At 50.8% G+C, this 22,785-nt stretch overlaps 1 protein-coding gene across 27 annotated transcripts in view; it reads right to left on the bottom strand.

The window, feature by feature from the left end:
- Positions 1–3,251: 3,251 nt before the first annotated feature.
- The window catches only part of NRXN2 (neurexin 2), a 345,065-nt gene continuing 325,531 nt past the window's right edge, over positions 3,252–22,785 (bottom strand). For 19 of the 27 annotated variants that reach the window (XM_081892957.1, XM_081892959.1, XM_081892978.1 and 16 more), the window contains one exon: positions 3,252–5,043. In XM_081892957.1, coding sequence (XP_081749083.1) covers positions 4,148–5,043 — 896 coding nt within the window. In that variant the 3' untranslated portion in view covers positions 3,252–4,147. The remainder of the gene's footprint in view (positions 5,044–22,785) is intronic. The other 8 variants (XM_081892963.1, XM_081892967.1, XM_081892964.1 and 5 more) reach the window with 1 other exon arrangement.

The following is a 22,785-nucleotide window of genomic DNA, read 5'->3' as shown; positions in this document are numbered from 1 at the left end:
ACTAGCCCAGCCAACACTCATAAAGCAGCAGCTCTTGTGGTGCCTTTCCTTTGCAGGTTAAGGGGCCCGCATTTAAGGATGCCTGTAAACTCACTGAAAGCAAGCTTTGTCATAACTAGGCTTCAAATGAATGTGGAAGGGGTGGGGTGGGGGTGGGAAATCCCCAGAGTTGAATTTGCTTGCAACGTTTTTAATTAACAGCCTCTGCATTTATTTCCTCAGCTCCAACCACAGGTGACATGGCATTTAGGGTTTTTAAAGCATCACCGGGAAGAGCAAACTTTTTAACCCACTTGCATTAAAATCCATTGGCAAGATGGAAAAATTTGAAAAGCATCCATTTCAAAATATTTTAAAACGTTAAGATTAATCCGGATCTAAAATGCTGCCAAATTGTTTGAGATTAATGCAGGTTCTCCTTTCGAATCTCAGCATCTCTTTTTATACACACCAGAGGTTAAAGCACAACTATTCCCAGTTGCTTACAGTACAAGCCTGTGCATGCCTACTCAGAATTAAGTTCCATTGAGTTCAATGGACTTACTCCCAGTTAAGTGAGTATAGTATTTATTGCAGCTGTAACAAAGCCTCCTGGATACCATACAGGACAGCTCTCCTTGCCCCTCAATGGGTCATGCAGCAGGGAGAGCTGCCTCCAAGCCCCCCCTCCCCGACCTCCTGCTGTTTTGCAGAGGTGCAAAACTGCATTGCAAAATGGCAAAGATCTACATTGATGGAAAATCCTCCCTTCCATGCATCCCAGGCCCCAATTAAGTTCTGCAAAGTCATGCCTAACAGTTGTTTAAAGGCTGTTAAAGCCTCACCCCCAAATACTCTTCACTGAGCTGGGCTGTCACCTAAGCCCGGATTGTGACAAAACAATTGTACGGAGGGAGAGGGCAAACCAATCCATTTTAGTGCTTCTCACTTCCTCAATTTTCCATTATTAAATCCAGTCCTCCACATTTCAATACCAGTTTGCGATTTCCCCCTAAGTCCTCACAAAAACCCACCATTTCAGTGTGGATTTTCCCTACCTTTTCATCTGCAATTTTTCCTAGTAAACATTTTGAGAAGCAAGTCCCATATGTGTTTTTGTGTGCTATTTCCACCAATATATTCATTTTTTCCACACATCGCCTGGCTAGAGAACTCAATTGCAAAGTTCGGAGAAGTGAGAATTTCGAAAGAGGGCTACCGTCTATTGGTTCAGATTATTTCAGAAAAGTGCAAGCTGAGGAAGGGCTCGCCTTTAAATGCAAACTCTGTAGAATTTCTCCCCTACCCCAAATTTCAGGGAGCCGGCTGTGGCGGCAGGAGTGGCAGGCCAGGAAGAGGGGTGAGGAGCAAGGTGATGGTTCTGCTCTGATCAGGCTGCACTGGGGGCCCTGGGTCCAGTTCTGGGTCCATTTTAAGGAGGGCACTGATCAACTGGAGGCTGGCCAGGATCACAAGTGGCCTGGAGATAACTGATCCACAGACCCTTCTCCGACTTGCATTATTCCAGATTCAATTTTGGGAGCAGTTTGAGCTTGGAGCTCCTTTATCAGGGACAAAGAGTCTCAGTTGCTATGTAAGGCAGCAGGGAGGCAAATGTCACAGTAAGTCCTGGCTCTTCCTGCAAAGGTAAATCACTGAAGATTCATGCAAAACTTGTTACAAACTTTTAATGTTTTGGGCTGGGGGAGGGACTGCCCTTTTTGGTGTTGAAAGAAAGGCTTGGGAGAAGAGGATGTATTTGAAAGAGGCAATGCTTCCTGCAGCTGGGGCAGCAACAAGGCCACTTGTCTGTTTCCATGCCCTGGGCCGCAGCAGAGAGCCCAGTCTATGAGTTGGGCCACGGACAAGGAGGTGCAGAGTCAACTCAAGTCTAGTTTTGCCTTCCTCTCCCTCTTCCCTGCTAAGTCCCTACGAGGGCAACACTGAGACTTAAGAGGAGGAAGAAGCTGACAGCCAGGACCACCCCACACAGACTGGTTGCTGTAACGAAGAAGGCAGGTGGGGGGGGGCTGCCCCACTCACCCTAATGGACCTTGCCCTGGGAAAGCAGATGGGTGGTGAGGACACTGTTGAGGTGTCCCCTCCACCCCCCTGGAGCTGACCTGGCTTGCCTCTCTGCCCCTTAAACGCCCTCAATGGTCACCCCAAACACTCCCTCTCAAAGTGCCACTCGGCACCCAACACACCCAGAGGAAAGATATATATATCTATTCTTGCCGTCTTGGAATAAGCAGTCATCCCTCATCTATACCCTCAAAACTCACCTGGGGAGGAAAGGTCCATCCCCACAATGCCCCTAGGATCTGAACGGTGGAGCTCCCCAGCCCTGACCTTGGGCAAATGTAGGAACTGGCCATTTGCTGCCATCGCAGACCCTTCCATCTGACTCCTGGAGCCAAGAACCCTTCCCTGACCCTTCCTTCAAACGGCCGCCTTTAAACTCTCCATATATTATGTATACTTTTTATATCTTATATATCTCTATATATATCTTTATATATATATATCTTTGTGTATTTATAGATAGACAGATAGATCGAACTCTGCACAGAGTTATCTATGGCTTCCTCTTGACTTGTCTCCCTCCTTTTTTTTGGAAGAACTGGGAAGGCAGCCGAAGGGCGGGGAGGGAAGAGACACTGGAGCCCCAGCTGCGCCCACGCACTCTGCACGTGCTCACCACTTGCGCCACACACGGACACATCCTCGCCCTCCTCCCACTGGCCATTGCGCCCTTTGGAGAAACTGCCAGGATCCGCTTGCGGCTTGGATGCAACGGGATGTCCTTGCTGCTGTTGCTGCTGCATCTGGCTCCACACACACTTTTTTTCTCGACACCCGGCCCCGACAAACAACATAAAACTAAAAGTCAGCCCAAGTTTCACATGCTTGTAACACAGTTTAAAGAAAGACCACAATATAGTAGCACCTTGATCCAAGGGAGAGTGAAAAGGGGAGGGGGAGGTATGGAAGGTATTGAAGGTTGGTTCATTTGGACCCCTGCAAAACAAAACCCCAGGGAGATACTTGATCCACCCCCCCTCCACACGCAAACACACACACACAATGCAGCTGCACCCCAAAGCTGCGCTCCACTGCATTGATTTATGGGTGTCAAACACCACCTCAATTTTACTCCCTCTTTTTATTACAAGACAGGCTAGGTGTTGGCTGTTGGGGAAGGAGGGAGTCCTCAGCCCAACAGCGCAAGCAAAATCCACGTCACCTGCTTCTTTTCTTATAATTAGTAGTTTTTCTTTTTAAAAATCTTTTTGTTTTATTCCACACATTTCCAAGACTCTGACACATTAACGAAGAGAGAGAGAGAGAGAAAGAGAGAGAGAGAAATGATAGAAAGGACAGACCCCTTTGCTTGAGATAATTCCAAGAGAGAGGAGGAGGTGGAGTAGGGGTTGTTTTTGGCCGCTGTGGGTCCTCTCTGCCCCCCAGTTCAGTTATAGGGTTCTGTAGAGTTGTGAGCTCCAGCTAGGCATCTCTGTTTCAGAGTGTGGTGCTGGGGTGGGGTGGGGTGAGGAAAGACGGGTGGGCCCCAGTTTTTTGTTTTCCACACCAAAAGCCCCTCAACAAAGAGAGGGGCAAAGACTCTCTTGCAGACAGATCACAAAGCAGCATTCTGGCTCCAACCTCACCTGGGAAGCTTGAAATCCCCCCCCCTTTTAATTCTCCTCCTTCCCAGCGTCCCTCTCTTCAGGCCAACGCTGCCTCCCTTCACCTCGGCCACTGTGGCTTCCCTTCCCCCTCCGTTTGCCTAAGGGGAAAAAACAGCAACCCTGCAGGGTTGGATGGCCAGGGTGGAAAAGGAGGTGGGGAGGGAGGGAGACCCTGCAACCTTCTTGCTGTGGTTCCTTTGTGTGTTTTGTGTTTTCGTTTTTTTTTTTTGCGAGGAGGGAAGGGCTTAAAGTAAACGAGGGATGAGCAAACCCAAGAGGAGCGGGTGGAGGTGGCCACTGGAGGGCGCCATCAGCTGGCCTCTCGGATGCGGAAGAAGGGGAAGGATGCGCTCGGGTGGTCTCCTCTCCAGAAAGTTTGGGTGCGTGTAGGTCTGGGTGGCTCCACTGCGTGCGCCGGCTGGGTGTCGGTCTCTCTGGCGCACGCAGGGGCTGGGGGGGCTGGAAGGGGGGGGGGCTCAGACATAATATTCCTTGTCTTTGTTCTTCTTGCTCTTGCTGGGCGTTTTGGCAGCAGCGGCTGGCTTCTCCTTGACCACCGTGCCGTTGCTCTGGGCCGAGTTACTGATGTAGTTCCGGCTTTGGTCCACCTGGTAGGAGCCTTCGTCCCGGTTGCGGTATTTGTACATGGCGTAGAGGAGGATGAGGATGCAGAGGGCCGCGGCCGCCACGATCCCGACCACCATGCCGGTGGTGCTGCTGGACTCCCGGATGACCTCCACGGCACCGGGGGGCCCCCTCTCCCCGGGGCCGGTGGGGTTAGCTGTGGGCAGATTGTGGAAATTGGGGGAAGAGGTTATACCTGGGTACTTAAGCCTGTTTAGCTTGTCGGGCTCAAAGGAGGTGGAGAGTGGGGGGTACTGTTTTGGCTGGGGGTTGAGGGGCTCCCGGTTGTTCATTTTGCCGGCGGGAATGTTACGGACCAGATTGGGAGAGGTTGTGGAGGTCAGGAGGTCGGGGACGGAGGGCGAAGCCGGCAGTCCTGTCCTAAGGTTGGGGCGGTATCCTTGGGCCTTTTTGGAAGCTCCTTCCGGCCGGCCTATTAGGGTCCTATCCGTGACCAGGGGGAAGGTGGTATAAAAATCTTCGTCGTCAGTAGGGGGCAGGCTGGAGTCGAAAACCTCGCCCGAGGCATAGCCGGAGGCCTCGATCCCTTCTTCGCAGTCGCTGTCGTCTTGGTCGGCCAGACAGGGGGGCCTTGGATGGGATGGCGGGGAAAGGGTGTCTTTGGTGGTCTCGACTACGGTTAGGAAGGGGCCAAAGGTGGGAGGCGGGGGGATGAATGGAGACCGGGTGGCAATTGGAGGGGTGTCTAGGGAGTCTTCTGTTATTATGGGCAATACTAATTCACCTCCTAGAACAGAGAGAAAAGGGGGAGAGACAGAAGAGGGGAGAGCGGGTTAGTGACCTCGCAGGCATCCTGGCCCCTTGACACAAGACAACTCAAGCCACGAGAGTTATAGCTAGCCAAACCCCTCCGTCTCCATCCCTGGCCACTAAACTGTCCTCTTTCTTTCCTCCTCTCTCTCGCCTTTGCAACACATTAGTCTAGAGAAATCATAATCAAAGGAAGAAGGAAAAAAAAAAGAATTAAAAAAGTCATTTAATGCGCAAAAAATTAAACAGATAAAACAGCAGAATTAAGAGCAATAAAACCCTCGGCTGTCTGGCTGGCTTCCCATCCTCTCCTGCTAAAACACTAATATTGCCTTTTCTTGCCTCTTCCTCTTTTCCCTTTCTGTTTGTTTTTAAAAATAAGAGAGCAAACCACGGAATTCAGTCAACTTACATCAACAAATAGGCCGTGTGATATTAGCATGAAGAAAAAAAATTACAAAAAAGAAAACTAGGTAAGAATGTTTTTTGGAGAAAAAACAACTTTTTTTCTTTTCTTTTCTTTAAACATCTTTCTCTGCATCTTGCTTTTTTTTTTTAAATGTCTCTTTCTGGCTAGATTCATTTCTGTTCTTTTCTTTCCATGACTGCATCATTTCAAATCTTCCCTTCCCCACCCACATCCCCACCCCAAAACAGTAGACCTTTGCCCCTTTCTTGGGGTGTCCCAATTGCCCCCCTCCCCACCAGCAGTACTCAGAACCAATGGTCCATTCTGAATTCACCAGGGAGCCTGAAACTCTAGCTCCTCGGCCCTTTCCAGTGCAGAGAGGGTACCTATTTAGTCATAAATCAAAATGGCTTTTGGTATCAAGCAGAAGGGAGTTTTCTGCCACTGGGATTGGGTAAGAGACAAATCTCTGAATAGGCATCCTTCAAAGCCCCAGGAATCCTGTCTGCCTGTCCCCCCCCCAATCACTGTTCTTACCCTGCTCCCCTCTCAGAACTGATCCCCAACCCCCCTCTCCCAGGCCTGACTTGAATGAGGGCACCACCTGTCTGGAACGCTTGGGAGACAAAAGCACCTCTGATCATGTGCAAAATATGGCAGCTGGGGAGGAGGGAGAAAGGGTGACAAAAAGAAGTGTCAAGTTCCACCCTATCTGAACACCCAGGACCCTGATGCACGGGGAGACAGTTTCTCAGGTGAGCTGGGGGAAAGAGAAGAGTCCAGGGTCGGGGAGCATGGTCCCTGCACAACTATCGAGTGCCCTAGGCAGGGAAAGGTTGGCAGCATGGATGGAGGGTGTGTAGAAGGAGCTTCTTCAAAGATGCAGGTAAAAAACACAAAAAACACCCCCACACCCCTGAACGGAATTGTGGGAGATACATGTAGTGTCAACTGTGTGTGTGTGTGTGTGTGTGTGTGTGTGAGAGAGAGAGAGAGAGAGAGAGAGAGAGAGAGAGAGAGAAAGAGAGAGAGGAGCAACTCAGGCAGACATGACCAAGTGTATAGCAGGTAGAGATTTGGTCCCCCCACCCCTTTCCATCTGCACACAGGAACACTGCCTTGTACTGGCATTGGGGTGGTTATATGCAATTCTGCTTTCAATACTGCTCATGTCTGAGAAGGTTTTGGAGCAGGCTCACTGCTTCGTTTCCAGGGCCCCTCCAGGATGGGCTGTGTTTGTGTTTGTGTTCTGCAACATCAACACAATAATAGTACATTAGCAGTGGATTCAGACAGGACCATCCACATACTGTTCTGCTTTATTAGTTGTTCTGTGATGTTTCCCCAGTGCTTTCGCTTTATTGCTGTCTGGAGGGGGAACCCTGGTGCCAGAGCTGAACAGCAGCAGCAAAACCCAGAGCATTTTGTGGTATGGCTAGTTGCAGGATTTCAGCAGGACAGTTCAAGATGTGCATCCATTGGGAACAAAGCAGGATGACCCAAAACGTTTGCATTTTGGGTAGGTACAAAGTGCCGAAACGGTTGTGAGAATATGCTGTGAGATGGTTGTGAGAACATCCCAGCGTATTTTAGGTGTTTTTGAGAGAGGGAGCTTGTGACTCTGAATCCCAGGATTGGTCACGACTAACTTTTAATTCCTCATCTGCAAAATGGGTCTATTAAGGAGTTCCTTCACATGGTTTCAGGAAGAAGACCAAAGTATGGCAGGCCAGAGGTCAACATGAAAGCGTTGAACAGCAGATTGGTTTCAGGAACCCCATTTTTTTTTTCCTGTGGGTATGCTATCATGATTTCTCAATGCAGTATTTTTCTCTCAACCCCCCCACAATATGGAATTCCAATTTGCATACTTAGCTGAGACTGAGCCCCACCAAACTCAGTGGGGCTTACATGTGAGTACATGAGATTGCACTAACTTAAGGCAGCTTTTCAATACAAAAATGAAATACCCCGCCCTGCTTTGGTAAGGAGGGACCTGCTTGGGCTTGGAAGGGGAGAGCAGGGAAACTGGCAGGGAAACTTGGAAGCTCTTTTGGCAAGCAAGTGAGCTATTAATTCTATCCTCTTCCTCCTCCTGGCCTACGGTGGTGCCCCCCTGCGCAGGAGAAATGGGAAACTGAGGAGGTGAGCTACGGATGCCAGGCAGGTGGGGGGCAGTGGCAATCTGTAGGAAGGGGAGGGTTGCCAAGGACCCCAGAGAGTGAGAGGGGGCAGAGGCTGAGCGAGGAAGAAAGGCAGGCTAAGCTGGGTGGATGCGTTAATAGCTGCTGGCGATGGAGAAGCATGTCGGGAAGGGCAGGGATGTGCTCCTGGGAGATAAACCTGGCTATCTAAATGCTAATTCCACCAGGAGACAGCAGAGCTGCTCTGGCTGAGGATGGAGGGATGTTCCCAGCCTACCAAAAGGATGCTCTTGCACTACAGGCTGATGAGGCCAACATGGGCTGGGGAGAAAGAGAGAGAAAAAGGGGCTCCACGCAGTTCTCTGTGCTCACTCACTGGAGGTTTCTCCAGGCAGGAGGCACCCGAGACCCTAAAGGGCACCTGGTTCAAAGCATGGAGGACTCATCCCATCATGCTGCCTATTGTACGATCTATGCTGCCAATGCAAGCACCCCCACCTTTCTGCACCACTAACAATCCAGGCTGGCAGAGGCCGCAAGTGAAGGGGAGCAGAACTGGAATAAACAAACGAATGGCAGGTATGCAAAATAAAGCAAAGGAAAATACACGGGAGCCCCATTGGGAGGGAGAGGCCCCACAGCTCCTTCCCTTTGCCCTGCTCCAGTGTGAGCCAGAGGCACCTGAGCTGCTCCCTGTCAACAGTATAGCACAATTTCTTGGTGTGATTCTAGATGGAGATCAAATTATGCAAGTGTAGAGTTGGAAGGGAGGACCCTGAGGGTCATCTAGTCCAACCCCCTGCAATGCAGGAATATGCAGATACAGGGATCAAACCTGCAACCTTGGTGTTATCAGCAACACGCTCTACCAACTGAGCTATCCAAGCTGACACTTTCAACAGAGAAAATGAAGGCCGATGGCTGGCTATGATGGTCCACAGAGGGCATCTTATGGAGGATCTGTTCTGGGTTGAGAGTGGTGAGGTGGGCTGCGCCCAGTATGGCACATGGCTTCCTTGCTGATGCCACCCCTCACACAGGACCTTCTGCCTGAGAAGGCTGGCCTGGGGCCAACACAGCTGTCTTTTCAGCCCTTTCAGTTGCTTCTTCTTTTAATAGCACTTCTAATCTTGAAATAAAATTGGTTTTATGCGCTTTTAATGTCTCATTATGAACTGTGCATTTTGTACCCAACTGGGGTAAGCTGTCCTGTAAAATCTTTTATTTGAAGGGTGGGCATAGACACTGTAGGGTAGCCTTGTCTCTGAGTAGGAGCGGTCCTGTTTAGTGTGCCTGCCTGCCCATTCCATTCCCTTCTCTTCTCCCCTTTTTAAATTTCCAACCAAGTGCCATTTATTCTGTGGCTACTAAGCAAGCTCAGTCCTTTCTCAGTTGCTCATTGGGTCTTTCCCAGTTTTTATTTATTTTATTTGCACTTTGGCAAATCTCAGGCCTCCCCCGAAAATGCTGATACGCCTCTCTTTTTTCTGGGTGGCCCCAGTTTGGCTCCAATCCTATTGGCACTCACCCACCTAAGTTTGTTACTGGAAGAAGGGATAAATATGCAGAGATGAAGGGATGCCAGGCTGTACATACACCTATTTCTGAGCTCATACCACCTTTTTCTGGTTACTGGCCTTCCAGAAGGCTAAAGAAACATCTCTAATTCCACTGACACAGGAGTGTTGGGTACAAAGTAGACATTATGTTAATTGTGCGTCTACTATTAATGTGCACATTAAAAATAACAATAGCCACCATGGTGAAGGAGGATGGGAGGTGGTGGTCTAACCTGCCCTTTTAAAATAAGCCCACAAAAGTTACTAGCCTGCATTCCCCCTAGTAGGCCAGATTTCCATGCTGGCCATAAGAGGAGAGAAAGCCCCATTACAGAAATAGAGACGACCAGATTATTCTATGCACTCGCCTGCGTGGAATTCCTAGTCACCTCTGGCAACCAAGTGAGTTGTTAACTACAGAGCTGACCAACAATCCCAGAGCACAGGGAAGAGGGTTGAAGCCTTTTCACATGCTATGTGACAGCCGCAAAGGCCTCTTGCAGAGATGCCTCCTCCTTGGGCAGAGTTGGGAGAGTCAGGCCATGCACTGTTGCTTTTTGGCGATGCTTGGGTGGAAGGATACCTGCAAGGGGCAGAGAAGAAGTTGTTTGACTTCATGCCCTGCTCTTGAGCTTCCAAAAATGGGCTGCTGCACAGATGAGCTCTTGCAAGCTTCCAGACCTCCATGGTTGGGCACGGAGACAAGACTGTTGGTTTCAAGAGGCCTTTATTCTAATCTAGAACACTTTGCGGGCTCTGTAGTGATTTTCTGGAAAGCTCAGCAGCCCAAGCTCAGGGAGAGGAGTAAATGGGCAATTTTCAACACATAGCAATACAAAGGGGGAAGGGTGCTGTGCCCTTCACAAAATGGGGACTTCCCATTTTGTGAGGGGCTTTTGGTCTGATCCAGCTGCAGACAGAAGCTTCTGATCTTATCTAGTGGGAAACTGAGCTAAGCTCAGTCTTGCCCACCCTGACTGTCAGGACCTCACCAGGGCTTCAGACATGACCCTTTCCCACCTGGTAGAAGCCAGGGATTGAACCTGGGGCTGTTTGCATTTAAAGTAGACACTCAGCCCCTAAGCTGTGATCATTCCACCCAAAACAAAGTAGAAATTCAGTCTGTGGTTTTGAATAAAGGGCTGATTCAAACAGGAATATAGGAGTTAAGCCCTGAGGTGGTCAGAACTGATTGGGACAGGAAGGCGACCTTTGGGTTCCCTCTCAGCATCCAACAGCTATGATTTTTAAAAGTGTTGGAGGCACTGGGTGGCAGAGGCGGCAGCGATAGTGGTGGCATCCTGCTGATGGAGGTGCTCCCTACCCAGGGAGGCCCACCTGGCGCTGGTATCAATGCCCCTCTTGACCTTGCTGTTTCAAAATATATGCGGAAGAGAGGAAGCTGCCTGTGATTACTTCCTCCCAGGAAACAGTTCTCTAGGGCTTCAGGCAGGAGCCTGCACAAGTCCTACCTGAAGAAGCTGCCAGGACTGAAGCTGGGACTTCTGCATGCCAAGCAGGGGCTCTTCCCCTGAGCTGTAGCCCTTCCCCAAGTCATCTCGTTTTATTGTGTTTTGAAATGTTACAAGCCATCCAAGGCATTTTATGGAACAGGATACAGAGACAGAGCCTTGTTGACTTAGGCACATAAAATTTGGAGCATTCTCCCAAGGGAGTTCTGCCTGCTCCCATTGTGGTTTAGGTTTAGAAAGGCAGCGAGGACCGTGGTGAGTTTTTGTGGAGCCTTAAACCTTCATCTGTTTGTAGGTTTTTGTTGGCTTTTAGATAGCCAAGTTGCCAAGTGGTTCTCTCTGATATTGCTGGTATCATTTGGCTGCGGTTGCTGCTGCTTATGAATAATATTTTATCTTGCTTGAAAGCTGCATTAGATATTTTAAAGAAAGATGGGGCATAAATCTCAATAAACCAACAAGCATTTACAGAGCAGCAGAGAGAATCCCTCTTTTTGCTACCAAATGATTAAAATGGGTCACCAGGGACAAGAGGACTCATGGGCCCAACTGCGCATTTCAGGAAAGCTTTTCTGCCCTGGCACTTGGAGCTCTGAGAGGGCTGCCTGCTTAGCATAAGAACAGAAGAAGAGCCCTGCAGTGGCAGCATGATCAGGATCAGGCCAAAGGGGCCTGTCTAGTCCAGAATCCTGTTCTCACAATGGCCACCCAGTTGCTTGCAGGAAGTCTGCAAGCAGGACTTGAGTGCGGCATGTGGTCTTCTCTCTGAGATGGCACCCCATAGTCAACTGTGGCAGTATTTAGACTTGGCCACCAAAAGCACTAAAAAGCTGTGGTGTGTGTTTGTGGGTATGGGTGGGGGGGCTGCTGGATTTCACACATAGAGTACTCAACTAGGCAGTCCTAAAGCAGTGGCCGTGTCACTTCAGAAGGCTGCAGGGCTTCACCCAGGCCCTGAGTGGCATTGGCACGAGGGGATGGCCTAGCTGGGAAAAAGAAATGTGCCTCTCTGTGGAAAAGTGGGACATGTGGAATAGCACCAGCCTCCCCAATCCCGCAGAAGAGGAGGAAGTGGGAGTGGTCTCTGTCCTCCCTTTCCCCTCCGTTCTACCACTGCATCCTCCTCCTCCATTAATTAAAACCCCATCCAAATATGCTTTTTAATGAGTGGATTCTATCTTGCTTTGCCGGCTCCTTGGGTGGGACCCCCCCCTCCCCAAGCCTTTAGAAACAGTTGGCACCCGCTCACAAAGGAGCCTGTCTCTGCTTTTGATCATCCAGAAGGGAGGGGAGGAGGCATCAACAAGGCTCCCATCAAAGAGGAGCCGTTTTTGGGGGGTGGGGAGACAGGAGGCTGCAGCGGCTGCTCAGCAATTCCCCAGGGAGGGATGGGGGGGAGAGAGGAGGCTGTGGGTGGGTGGGTGGGTGGAGGGGGGGAGCAGCCTCAAAATGATTATACTCCTTTGGGGAGAGGAAACTGCAGCAGGATGGGTGCCTTCCTGTTGGCAGAAGCCATGCTTGTGCCAGAGATGGGTTGGCCTGGCCCCTTCTGTGGCTCAGACATGCCTGGGAGTTCCACCGTTCCCCACCCACGCTACTCCTGTAAGCTGAGCTAAGGCACTCTGTATGTGTGCAGAGGCACTCTTGACTTCAACATGGCTTTTGGGGCTTAGGCTTGAGGTTAAGGGCCATGGCCTGGGTGACTCCCCAGAGGTGAGTGGAGGTCACCCTGCCCAGGTAAGGAGAGCAGGTGCGGGACAAGTGAGGCAACCTTTTTCACTTGAGTCTTTTTTCCTGACTGATTAATTTACCTACCCTTTAACCAGACAGTATTTCTTTGTGTCTTGCTAAAATCTCAATGTACCTGCTAAGGGTGCGGAACAAAGTGTAAGATAATTTATAGTTCAGTAAAGGAAGGCGGCTGCCGCTGCTTGTTGCTCAAAACGAAAGCAAACCCGCCTTGAAAATGGTCTTCATATCTCATTGCAGTGATACATGAAATGGACAAAATGGCCTCAGGAAATTAAAACTGTCCAGGACTCCAATCTCATGTCTGCCTCCATGGGCCCAAATTTGTCCCTCCACCAGCCCCAGCTGACAAGATGGCTTAGAGGCTGTCATGTGCAGGATACTGGCATGAAGTTCAACACCCACAGATGGTCTGGGGGTGGACAGGCAGCCACCCCAGGAGATAAGCAAGTCCCAGGGCGGCCCCATTCTGCACCCAGGAGTGCAAGCTCCTTAAGGGCTGCCCTTCATGGGGGCCTAAGCCCAGAGAGAGAACATGAAGGCAGGTGGTGGGGGTCATGAGGATGCAGGGCTGGGTTGAACTGGGGCCTGCTGCTCTCCCAGGGCTACTGTAGAGGTCTGTGGAAGAGGTTCAACTTTGCACGGGAAGGTCTCAGGCTCAATCTCTGACTTCTCCAGGCACTGCTGAAAAAGACTCTGGTTTCAATGGTATCCCTGTTGTTGTTGTTTAGTCGTTTAGTCGTGTCCGACTCTTCGTGACCCCATGGACCAGAGCACGCCAGGCACTCCTGTCTTCCACTGCCTCCCGCAGTTTGGTCAGACTCATGTTTGTAGCTTCGAGAACACTGTCCAACCATCTCTTCCTCTGTCGTCCCCTTCTCCTTGTGCCCCCAATCTTTCCCAGCATCAGGGTCTTTTCCAGGGAGTCTTCTCTTCTCATGAGGTGGCCAAAGTATTGGAGTCTCAGCTTCACGATCTGTCTTTCCAGTGAGCACTCAGGGCTAATTTCCTTAAGAATGGATGCGTTTGATCTTCTTGCAGTCCATGGGACTCTCAAGAGTCTCCTCCATGGTATCCCTAGGAAGTTTCTTTCCCAGGAGTCATAAAAACCTGAACCCTAACCATAACCCTGCCCTCTACAGGAGGCAGTGAGTGGCCTATGTCTTGCTAGTTTTTATGTTTCCCTAAACTGTGCAAATGTGACTTATCTGAGGAAGTTAATTTCTGGTATAGAGAGATGAGTTGTTTGCCAAATGGACTGCTTCCAATGAAACTGTCAGTTTAGGGGGGGGGATGCCCTGCTAATCAATGGCCCTGCTGAGTTATTTTGAATTAAGCTTTTGCTGGTTAATCAACTGACTTTAAGATATGTGACCTAATTATAATGGGTGGTGAACTGATTCCTGGGTAGGCAGGAACATCTGTCCATTCATCTTCAGAATATTTTGGGTCTGGTGTGTGTGGGGGAAACCACCCACAGAACTGGCAAGCTTAGGGGTGTGTTTTATTCTCAGCAGCATTCATGCCATATTCCTGTTGCTGAGGCTACTCTGAAGCCAACTGTCCTCTCCTCAAGGCTCCAGTGCCATCTTGGGTGGAGGAGTTCCCATTGGGAAGACGGAAGAGCCCTAGTGCCCAGCATCCCTTAAGCAAGGGCAGGCCTGTATTCTGCATCACGAGATGCCCTTGGAGCGAGTGACTCTGGCTACCTCCCTTTTGTGCTACAAAGCCTGTTCCCCACTCCACTTCCCTTTTAGGTGGGCCAGTCTGTGCTGGGCACATCCTCTGTCTGGCACATCAATGGTCAGAAGCAGGGAGAAATCTGGACAAAACTGGCCGAGGCAAGCATGGCTAGATCAGCGCTGAGCTCAAGACTACCAGAGAACCAAAGGGAGCAGCCACGACAGAAGTAAAGCGATTAATTTTGAGTGGGTCTTTGGCTGTGGAAGGTTATCAAGTAGTCGCATATGGGAAGGGGCTACCTCCCATTGCATGTGACCCATGGGCTGCCCACATGAACTCTAGAGCTGGTGAGCAAGTTGGGTCAACAGGGGTGCCACACTGGGGCTAGGGGTAGCCAGATAAGGGGCCTACAAGTGGGGACAGGGTTGCCCTGTGGGTTAGACCCCAACAGCAAGTGTGGCAGGTGTTGCTTGCAGGTGCTCATGCTCATTTGAGCAAAAGGTGCATGCCATCACTGGTGAAACAAGGCAGCAAAAAAGCTCTGAGTGACACAGGCAGCTGCCCTCCCCCCGAGCCACAGTCTGTTCCTCAAAGCTAACCAGGACAGCGCTGGCTGTGTGTGTGTGTGTGTGTGTGTGTTTTTAAAGAAAGATACCACAATGCTGCTCTCCAGAGGAACCAGCCCCACACAGAGCTTTTAAGATTGCAAAATGGGCCAGGGAAGGAACTGAGGGGTCAAGAAGACTTGGAGCCCATAACCTCTGAAGCGAAGGCAGAGTTCAGTTCCTAGCGGGAGAGTTCAGGAGCATAAAAATCTCAGCTTTCATTTTTAATTGTGAGGGAACGACATTGCAAGTGCCCAACCCTTATGTCTTCAGAGCTATTCTAGAAATCAATGTGGGCAAATGCAGGGGGGAATCACAGGGACCAAAGAACAGCTTCAGTGCTCCCCCCCTCCCAATTTATTTCCCCTCTTCCTGAAAGCCACAACAATTCCCTCCACTCCTCTCCTTTCCTCTCTCTTTCGTCCTCCAACTAATCACCAGAATGCTTAAATTATTTGAAAACCTTGAAAGGGAGCTAAATTGATGAAATGGTGCAGAAGTCCCTTTTGTTCCTCACAGCCACAGAGCAGCTTGGCCATTTCAACATCCTCCAGTGATGAATTCTGCAGGTTGTTAGGGGAGGAAAATCTCTCTTTTGCTCCAGTGACCCTCTCAACAACAGGACAAGGCTCTGTTGCTCAGTGGCATAAGGCAGCTCCTTCTGCCCCAATTTAAATCAGCCCTATGTTCAGAACCGGAAATGAGGACTGGAAACTTGTTTTGGTTTTACAGGAAGGGCCAGAGTTCAGTGGGAGGGCAGCTGCTTGCCTAGCTCAATGTCTGGCATTTCCAGGTAGGGCAGAGAGAATTCCATCTGAAATCCTGATGAGCTACTGCTGATCAGTGACTCTGTATAAGGCAGCTTCTTATGCCCCTATTTAAAGGCTTCCAGGATCCACATCTGGGATTTCCAGGTACGGCTGAGAAAGAGCTGTATGAGGCCTTGGAAAGAGACTGTCAGCTGGCTTGGCAATGCTGAGATGGATGGATTTCAGTGTCAGCCAGCCTCCTCCCAGCCTGAGGTCCTTCAGATGAGCATGTGGTCTTCAGCATACAAGGCATGCGGTTCTCCTTAATTGCTCAGGGCTGTTTCGATGGACTAATTCCAGGTTTGAATGCTTGGAAATAATCTCTCTCTCTCTCTGGTTTCATAAGCCTCTCTTGCAGGCAGGCATAGCCCAAAGTTATCCAGGCAGGCTCAAGGAAAAAGGCCCTGCAGAGGCGGAGGCGGCTGAGCTGCTGCAGAGGCCGGCGCGGAGCAGCAGCGCTGAGCTGTGGATGTGATGCAGGCAGGCAGGCTGCAGGCAGAGGGGGCTCTCGCAACAGAGAGCGAGACGCACACACATTGCACACAGCCCAGATGAGCCCCTGGTGGGATGGGCAGGCAATGCTGTGCCCCAGAGGCGGGAGAGAGGGCTATTGATGGCTACTAGCCAGGATGGCCCTGCTCTGCTGCCATAGTTGGAGGCAGCGATGCTTCTGAATACTAGTTGCTGGAAGCCACAGGAGAGAAGACTCTTATGCTCAAGCCCTGCCTCTGATTTGCCCTGTGAGAACAGGATGCTGGACTAGATGGGCAACTGGCCTGATCCAGCAGGCTCTTGATGTTCTTATGTTATATGAGAGATATTATCAGGGGTTTTGGCCTCTGTGCCCAGCCTGGATCACAGACCTGGGCTTCTTCACCTGCTGTGTCCCCACCCTCTCCTTTATTTTTGGTATTTGTGTGGGAGGGTTTACAAAGAAGGCTTGGCAAGCAAATGAGAGGAAGCCCCACCGGGATGGCCAAGGGACTCCCCTCTGCAGGAAGGCCAGCACCACCAGCTCCCTCCCTCCAGAGTCATTCCAGGAGAGGGAGAAATGGGCAGCAGCTCCTTTCATCAGTTCAGCCAATAAATCACCAACTTCTGGGTCCTTCGATGCTGCCTCTTCCAGAACACTGTAAATAAGAACTAGTGCCTGAGTTTGCTTTCTCCTCTCCTGCTCCTCTTCCATCCCCATTCCTTTTCCTTTTGTGCTGTGTCTTCTTAGTCTGAGGGCATGGACTGCCTTACAGTTGTGACTATCCTGGGAGCCTTTCCTTTTCTGGTTGAAGAGGAGGACAGAAATCCTTCAAATAAACCAAAGGAAGCATCTCCTTGCCTTGTAGATGGCGTGAGGGGAGCCCCAGAAATGCCCTGGGGCCAGAGAAGGCTCTCCTCCTCCTCACTGCTTCTGCAAGTGGCCTTTGGTAGGTCTCCCCGCTTAAAGAAAGTTTACAGCTCATGATGGGTGTTTGGAAGGTCTGCTCCATTGGGGTAGGAAGTGGGGTGGAAAGCAATGCCCCCTCCAATATATTGTGAGGGGGTGGGATGCCTGGGATCCTTGCAAGCTGAGAGGCATCCTGGTAAGGTCAAGGAAGGAGAGACAGATGCCTGCCAGGGCAGAGGAATTGCCCCTTTGAGGGCAGCCCCTGTGGGTGAAATGAGAGTTGGCATGAATTTTGTCAATGCAATTGATGTGCACCTTTTTAAAAAATGCAAATAACAGTTGCCAGCAAGGGGGACAGTAAGAGATGGATGATAGTTTAACCCTTTGCTTCCTGCCATGGTCCTGATGGAAACTGACCCCCAGAAGCTTCTCTTTGCCTCTTCCATTGGGGTCACCAAATAGCACCTTCAGTGGGATGGTTTTTGTCAGGACCACGGCTAGTTACCCAATTAACACCACTTCTATAGTTTAGTCCTGCATAGTGTTGCAAGACGTTGGGATGTGTGTCAATTATGATCAGGGATGCTTCTGTCCCTCAGTAGTTTCATTCAGTGGATAAGAGACATTCTTCACATGCTTAAAGGCAGTTTTCCTTAATGTCAGGTTATGAAGGTTCCATAGAAGAGCAACAATGCAATCTGTTGCACAGGATCCAGCCATTCTGCAACCTGGTGGCCCCCAGCTCCCATCCTTCTTGGCCAGGGTGATGCCAGCAGGGCTGATGGGAGCTGTAGTCCAAAAGGTCTAGAGGGCATCAGGCTGCAGAAGGCCAATCTACTCTAACTGGCAGACACTCTCTGGGGTTTCGGGGAGAGAATAACTTTTCCCATTGGTGCCAAGGATTGGAACTGTGAGAGGCAAAGCTCGTACTCCATTAGGCAAATCCATGGAGGAAGATGCTAGCCACAATGGCTATGCTCTGCCTCTACGGTTGGAGGCAGCAATGCTCCTGAAAACCAGTTTAGAAGCCTCAGGAGGAGAGTGCATTATTGTGCTTGAATCCTGCTTGTGGGTTTCCCACTGCAGCATCTGGTTGGTCACTGCAAGAACAGGATGCGGGACTAGATAGGCCACTGGCCTGATCCTGCAGGCTCTTCTTATGTTCTCCACCACTGAGCTCTCCTATTCCTCTGAAAAGCCAAGTGTGCTCCCAGCCCTCCTGCTTCTGTACTAAGGGATGATTTAAACACAGATAAGCATCGGGAAGGGCCTTACACAGAAGCAAGCTCAGCATCACCTATGCTAACTGGAAATGGCTCCCTGGTGTTCCAGAAGCCCAGACATGCCACTGGGGATCAAACTTGTGTCCTTCTGCATGCAGAGCAGGTCCTCTGCCCCAGGCGCGAGCCAGCAACAGACACCAAGGGAGAGATATTCAGGCTTGAGATGCATTGAAATGCTACTAGATGTTTCTGTCTTGGCTGTTTAAAGAGGCAGATCCGGATAGCAGCCCCCCCCAAACATTTCAGCACTAAACTGGAAATATTGGAGACCAGAGCTGCAGAACTAAAAGAGGAGCCGAGCCGTGCGCACACGCTGCATTCATCTCTCTGGGCTGCACAAACTGGCTCTTTTGAGGCGCTTGGATCTGCAGGGGGTCCAGCGCATTTGCTGTGTGGCTGGCACGGCCTGTGGAATGCAAGTCCGCACCGTGACGTGTCACCAACAGCCACAGCTCTCAACCATGGTGGTGCTGCAAGAAGTGGAGGTAAAGGGGCTGGTTTGGTGCTGACCTCCCTGCCTCTCTCCCCTACCAGTTTCTCCATGACATGCCAGCCATTGCCCACAAAATGTAGGCCTCAGCACAAAGCCCCCGCGCCTATCAGGCGACACTCTCTTTTTCTCTCGCCTTGCCATCGCCACCTTCTTCCTCCCTTCCGCAAGCTGCCTCCTGTCTCATCCATGACAGGGCAGCCCCTGCTTAGCTGGTGGGAATGGCAGCTTCTGATTCGAGGCATTTTTTTCCTCCTCTCACTAATCCCAGAAGCCACCAAGTGCTAAGATCTGAGGAGATCACAGCCAGAGCTGATATTGCTGCAGGCACAAAACAGATAGCAAGGAGAGAAGCGGAAGGGAGGGAGGCTGTGTCAGGCGTCTTCTGAAGAAAAGGACCTTCTCAGCCGCCGTGATCTTTGGGGCATGGAGGTGCGAGGAAGAGCACTTTGGCCTCCTAAGGAGGGAAACTGGGCAGTGGAACCTGCCTTTGAAGTGAGCCAGGCCCGGCACTGTCTGAGGCACCCCCAGCCCACAAGTGCCTCCACTTCACAAAACAAGCTGGAACAGGCCCAGTGGTGTGTGTGTACGTGTGTCCCTGCCTGCGAGTAATTCCTTGGGGGACTGGCTCTCGGCTGTGTCTCCCACTGCTTGGGGAATGCCTGAAGGTGCTGGTCAGGAACCAGGGGGACGAGGAGGCTCATTTCCAAGCACAGAGCTGGGGGTGGGTATGCCCAATCCAGCGATTGAGAAGCACCTGGAAGAGATTGCCTCCAACCTCAGGTAGAACAGAAAGAGAGAGAGTGGAGGAGGAAGTGGGGTTTCATTCCAGGCTCCTCTGCTGATGCTGCTAGATGGGTGCACCCATTTCCCATTCTGCTCAGATTTGAGAGTAACCCCCCTCCCATATATAATGACTATAGAGTGAAAAGGCTCGCGCTTTGTGTTGCTGATGGGACCAGATGGCAGAGCAGATCCCCTGGTGAAATGCCAAGAGCTTCTCCCTTGGAATCTGGGGAAAGTCCCCTGGCACAGGGCTGAGTGGGTCCAGGTGGGCCTGTCAGTTAGTAGGTCATCTCCCCATATTCCTACGTGGCGTGTCCTGCACTGCTCATTCCCCTTCCCTATAAACATCAGAAGCGCATTAAGAGCTGTTTGACAGTGGAACAGACTCCCGTGGAAGGTGGCGGACTCTCCTGCACTGGAGGTTTTTAAGCAGAGGTTGGATGGCCATCTGTCACAGATGCTTTAGTTGAGATTCCTGCATTGCAGGGGGTTGGATAAGATGAACATCGGGATCCCTTCTAGCTCTGCAGTTCTATGGTCCTAGGACTGCTGGATCCTTCCTGCTCCATGAAGACAAGGAGAAATTCAGTGACCAGGCATAGAGGATGCCTTGCCTTGCATGCTTCCCCTGCCAAGAACAGCCCTGCTGGATCAGGCCCAATCTAGTCTAGCATCCTGATCTCACAGTGACCCACCAGATGCTCATTGGGGGAAGCCCACAAGCAGGACCTGAGCGCAAACGCAGCAACTTTCCTCTCCTGCAGTTTCCAGCAACTGGTATTCAGAGGCACTTAATGCTGCTGAGTGTGAAGGTAGAAGAGTCATCCTGGCCAGTAGCCCCCAAGCCATCTGCAGCCTATAATAATATCAACAATAATTTTATTATTTATATCCTGCCCAACTGGCTGGGTTTTCCCAGCCACTCTGGGTGGCTATGGAGCCTCCCCCGACATGTGGGTCAGTAATGCTTTACAGAAAACGGGGTTATGTCCCCCCTAGTTGGTCTCATTGAACGGCTGTTCTCAGCCCTACCTAGAGATGCTGGGGATTTTGCTGAGGCCTTCTGCGTGCCAAGCAGCTGCTCTGCCACTGAGTCACGGCTCCTCCCTGATTCACACCCATGGTATTGTGATATTTACCAGACGTGGGCTGTGTGAAGAAGGAAAACTGAAGATGCCCTGGGCTCATGGAGAAAGATGATCCCTTGGGGGGGGGGGAAGCACTTTCTCTTGTAAAGCCGTGACCCCCATGGTTGGGCTTTCCACTGTGCTGCCTTAACTCCAGACTATCCTGCTCCCTCTCAATACCACCATTGCCTAATTCAAACCCAGCCTTGTTGTTTGGGAATGAGGAGAAGTTCGTCCTTTTGCCAGGAAACAAACTAGTCTAGAAGCCTCACACCTCTGCCTTGGACCTCTGGGCATCTGGCCTGCCTCTGCCCTGTTCCCAGGTGTCTGGGGCTCCTTCACAATCTTATCCTCACTACAACCAGGCCAGGCTGAGAAAGGGTGACCAATCCAAGGCCACCCAGAGAGCTTCATAGCCAAGTGGGGATTTAAACTTGGGGCCCTCCCAGCCTAACCCTGGCAGGCTCATCTGTCTGGGTGCAGGTGCAGAAGATGTGTGGCAGGATGTTCATGTTTCTCTGCTGGCCTTTGCAAGGCCAGGGGGTGGGGGGAGGTTGAGGCCCATGTCAGAACCACTTCACTTGAAGAGAGAGAGCGAGAGCCTGTCATGGGGAGAGGCCGGCATTTGTCCAGGGTGATCTGAGCTGACAGCTGGGGCTAGCAGGACCCTCAACGCTGAGGAAACAGGGAGCAAGATCAGCCCAAGTGAATCACAGACGTCCACAGAGATCAAGACAGCAGCTGAAGGACTTGGAGAGCAGAGGCCACAACTGCATCTTCAAGTCACTAAGACTATGTGGACAAGCATATTAAGAACTGCAACATGCCTTCCACACGGTGGTAGGAAGGTGGCTCAAGGGCTGGATCTGAAAGGGGAGAGGATATCGCATGGGGACTTGTCCCCTGATCTGCTGCCAGACAGCTAATGGCCACATCAGGGAAGGGCTGCAGTGCAGGTGGCTGCCAGGTTCAGCTGGTATCTCCAAAAGGGGCTGGGAAAGTCTCTTGCTGGAGGCTCAAAAGCCACAGAAAAAACTGGTTCAGATTTACAGGTGGTGGGATTTAGAGGAAGTCAGCTTCCAGAAACACCTTTCTGTAGACCTTTCTTGGGGGGGGGTGGAGGGGGGGTCATGTTGATCAAAGCTGTGGGTTCTCAGGCTGCTCAATGGGTCCACACCACAGCAGCCGCCAAGTGACTTTCTCTTCCCCTTCAGTTAACACCTGATTTTGTGAAGGCTCCCCACTGACCTTGACGTGCTTCTTCTCCTCTGCCACCAAGCATGTTCACCTCCCAAACCCCAAACTGGACCCTGGGTTTCCTGCTACAACCCCATCTGGGAGCAGCAGCTCTGAGAGGGGACCCTGAACCAAAGGGGCCTCTTTCCTCCCTCATTCTCTCTCCCTGCCTCCCCATTGTGGCCAATGAGCTTGGGGCAATATCACATGAATAGACAGCCCTTTTGTAACAAGCTCTAGGAGTCTGTTTTCTGGGGCATTGCAGAAAGATTGCTCAAACTTCAGAAGCTTTTAGGGTTTGCGTTTGATGTTGTTCTTATCACTGCTGAGGGTTGCTCTGTTCCTCCCATCCTACCCTGCAGGAGTGGGGAGATTATCTCTTTCCCTTTTACACTGAGAGGTGTGATTTAGCTGCAACCAGAAAAAATATGCATACTTGGCTGACCTGCAGAACTTCCTGTTATTTTGCATATATGACTGGGGTTATAGTTATGTATTTATTTATGTCACAAAATTTATACACCACTTGATGGTAAAAAATATCTCAAAGCGGTTTACAAAAAGTCTTCCTCCTTGGCATATTTTGTTCTGGTTTCTCAGTGGTCATGGGGAGCTGCATAAGACAGCCCCCTCTCACACATTTCCAAGCCTATCTTCACAGCCACAAGGCTAGGAACTTGCTTTGCAAAACAGCAGCTGACAGCAAAGATTCTCACAAAGCTAAGGAAGGCACCAAGAACCATCCTTCTTTGATTCACCAGAATTGTGGCATACCCACGACCCTGCTGCTCAGTTCCACCAAGCTCTACGAGCAAGAAAACACCTCTCCCAATGGCTTGATGCTGTAGACAAAGCAGATGCCACAAGGTGAGCTTAAAGGTGCAGATACCCAGAAGCCCCAGCCCCAGTGGGGGCATGCTGGAAGAAAGGCCCATTCAGCCACCCCCAACCTGGGGCCCTCCAGCTTTCCACCAGCCAACTCCAAC

Source organism: Podarcis melisellensis, assembly GCF_964234715.1.
Source record: "Podarcis melisellensis genome assembly, chromosome: 16".
NCBI classification, from domain to species: domain Eukaryota; kingdom Metazoa; phylum Chordata; class Lepidosauria; order Squamata; family Lacertidae; genus Podarcis; species Podarcis melisellensis.
The sequence above is the reverse complement of the archived record's forward strand: the minus strand, read 5'-3'. Positions and strand labels throughout refer to the sequence as shown.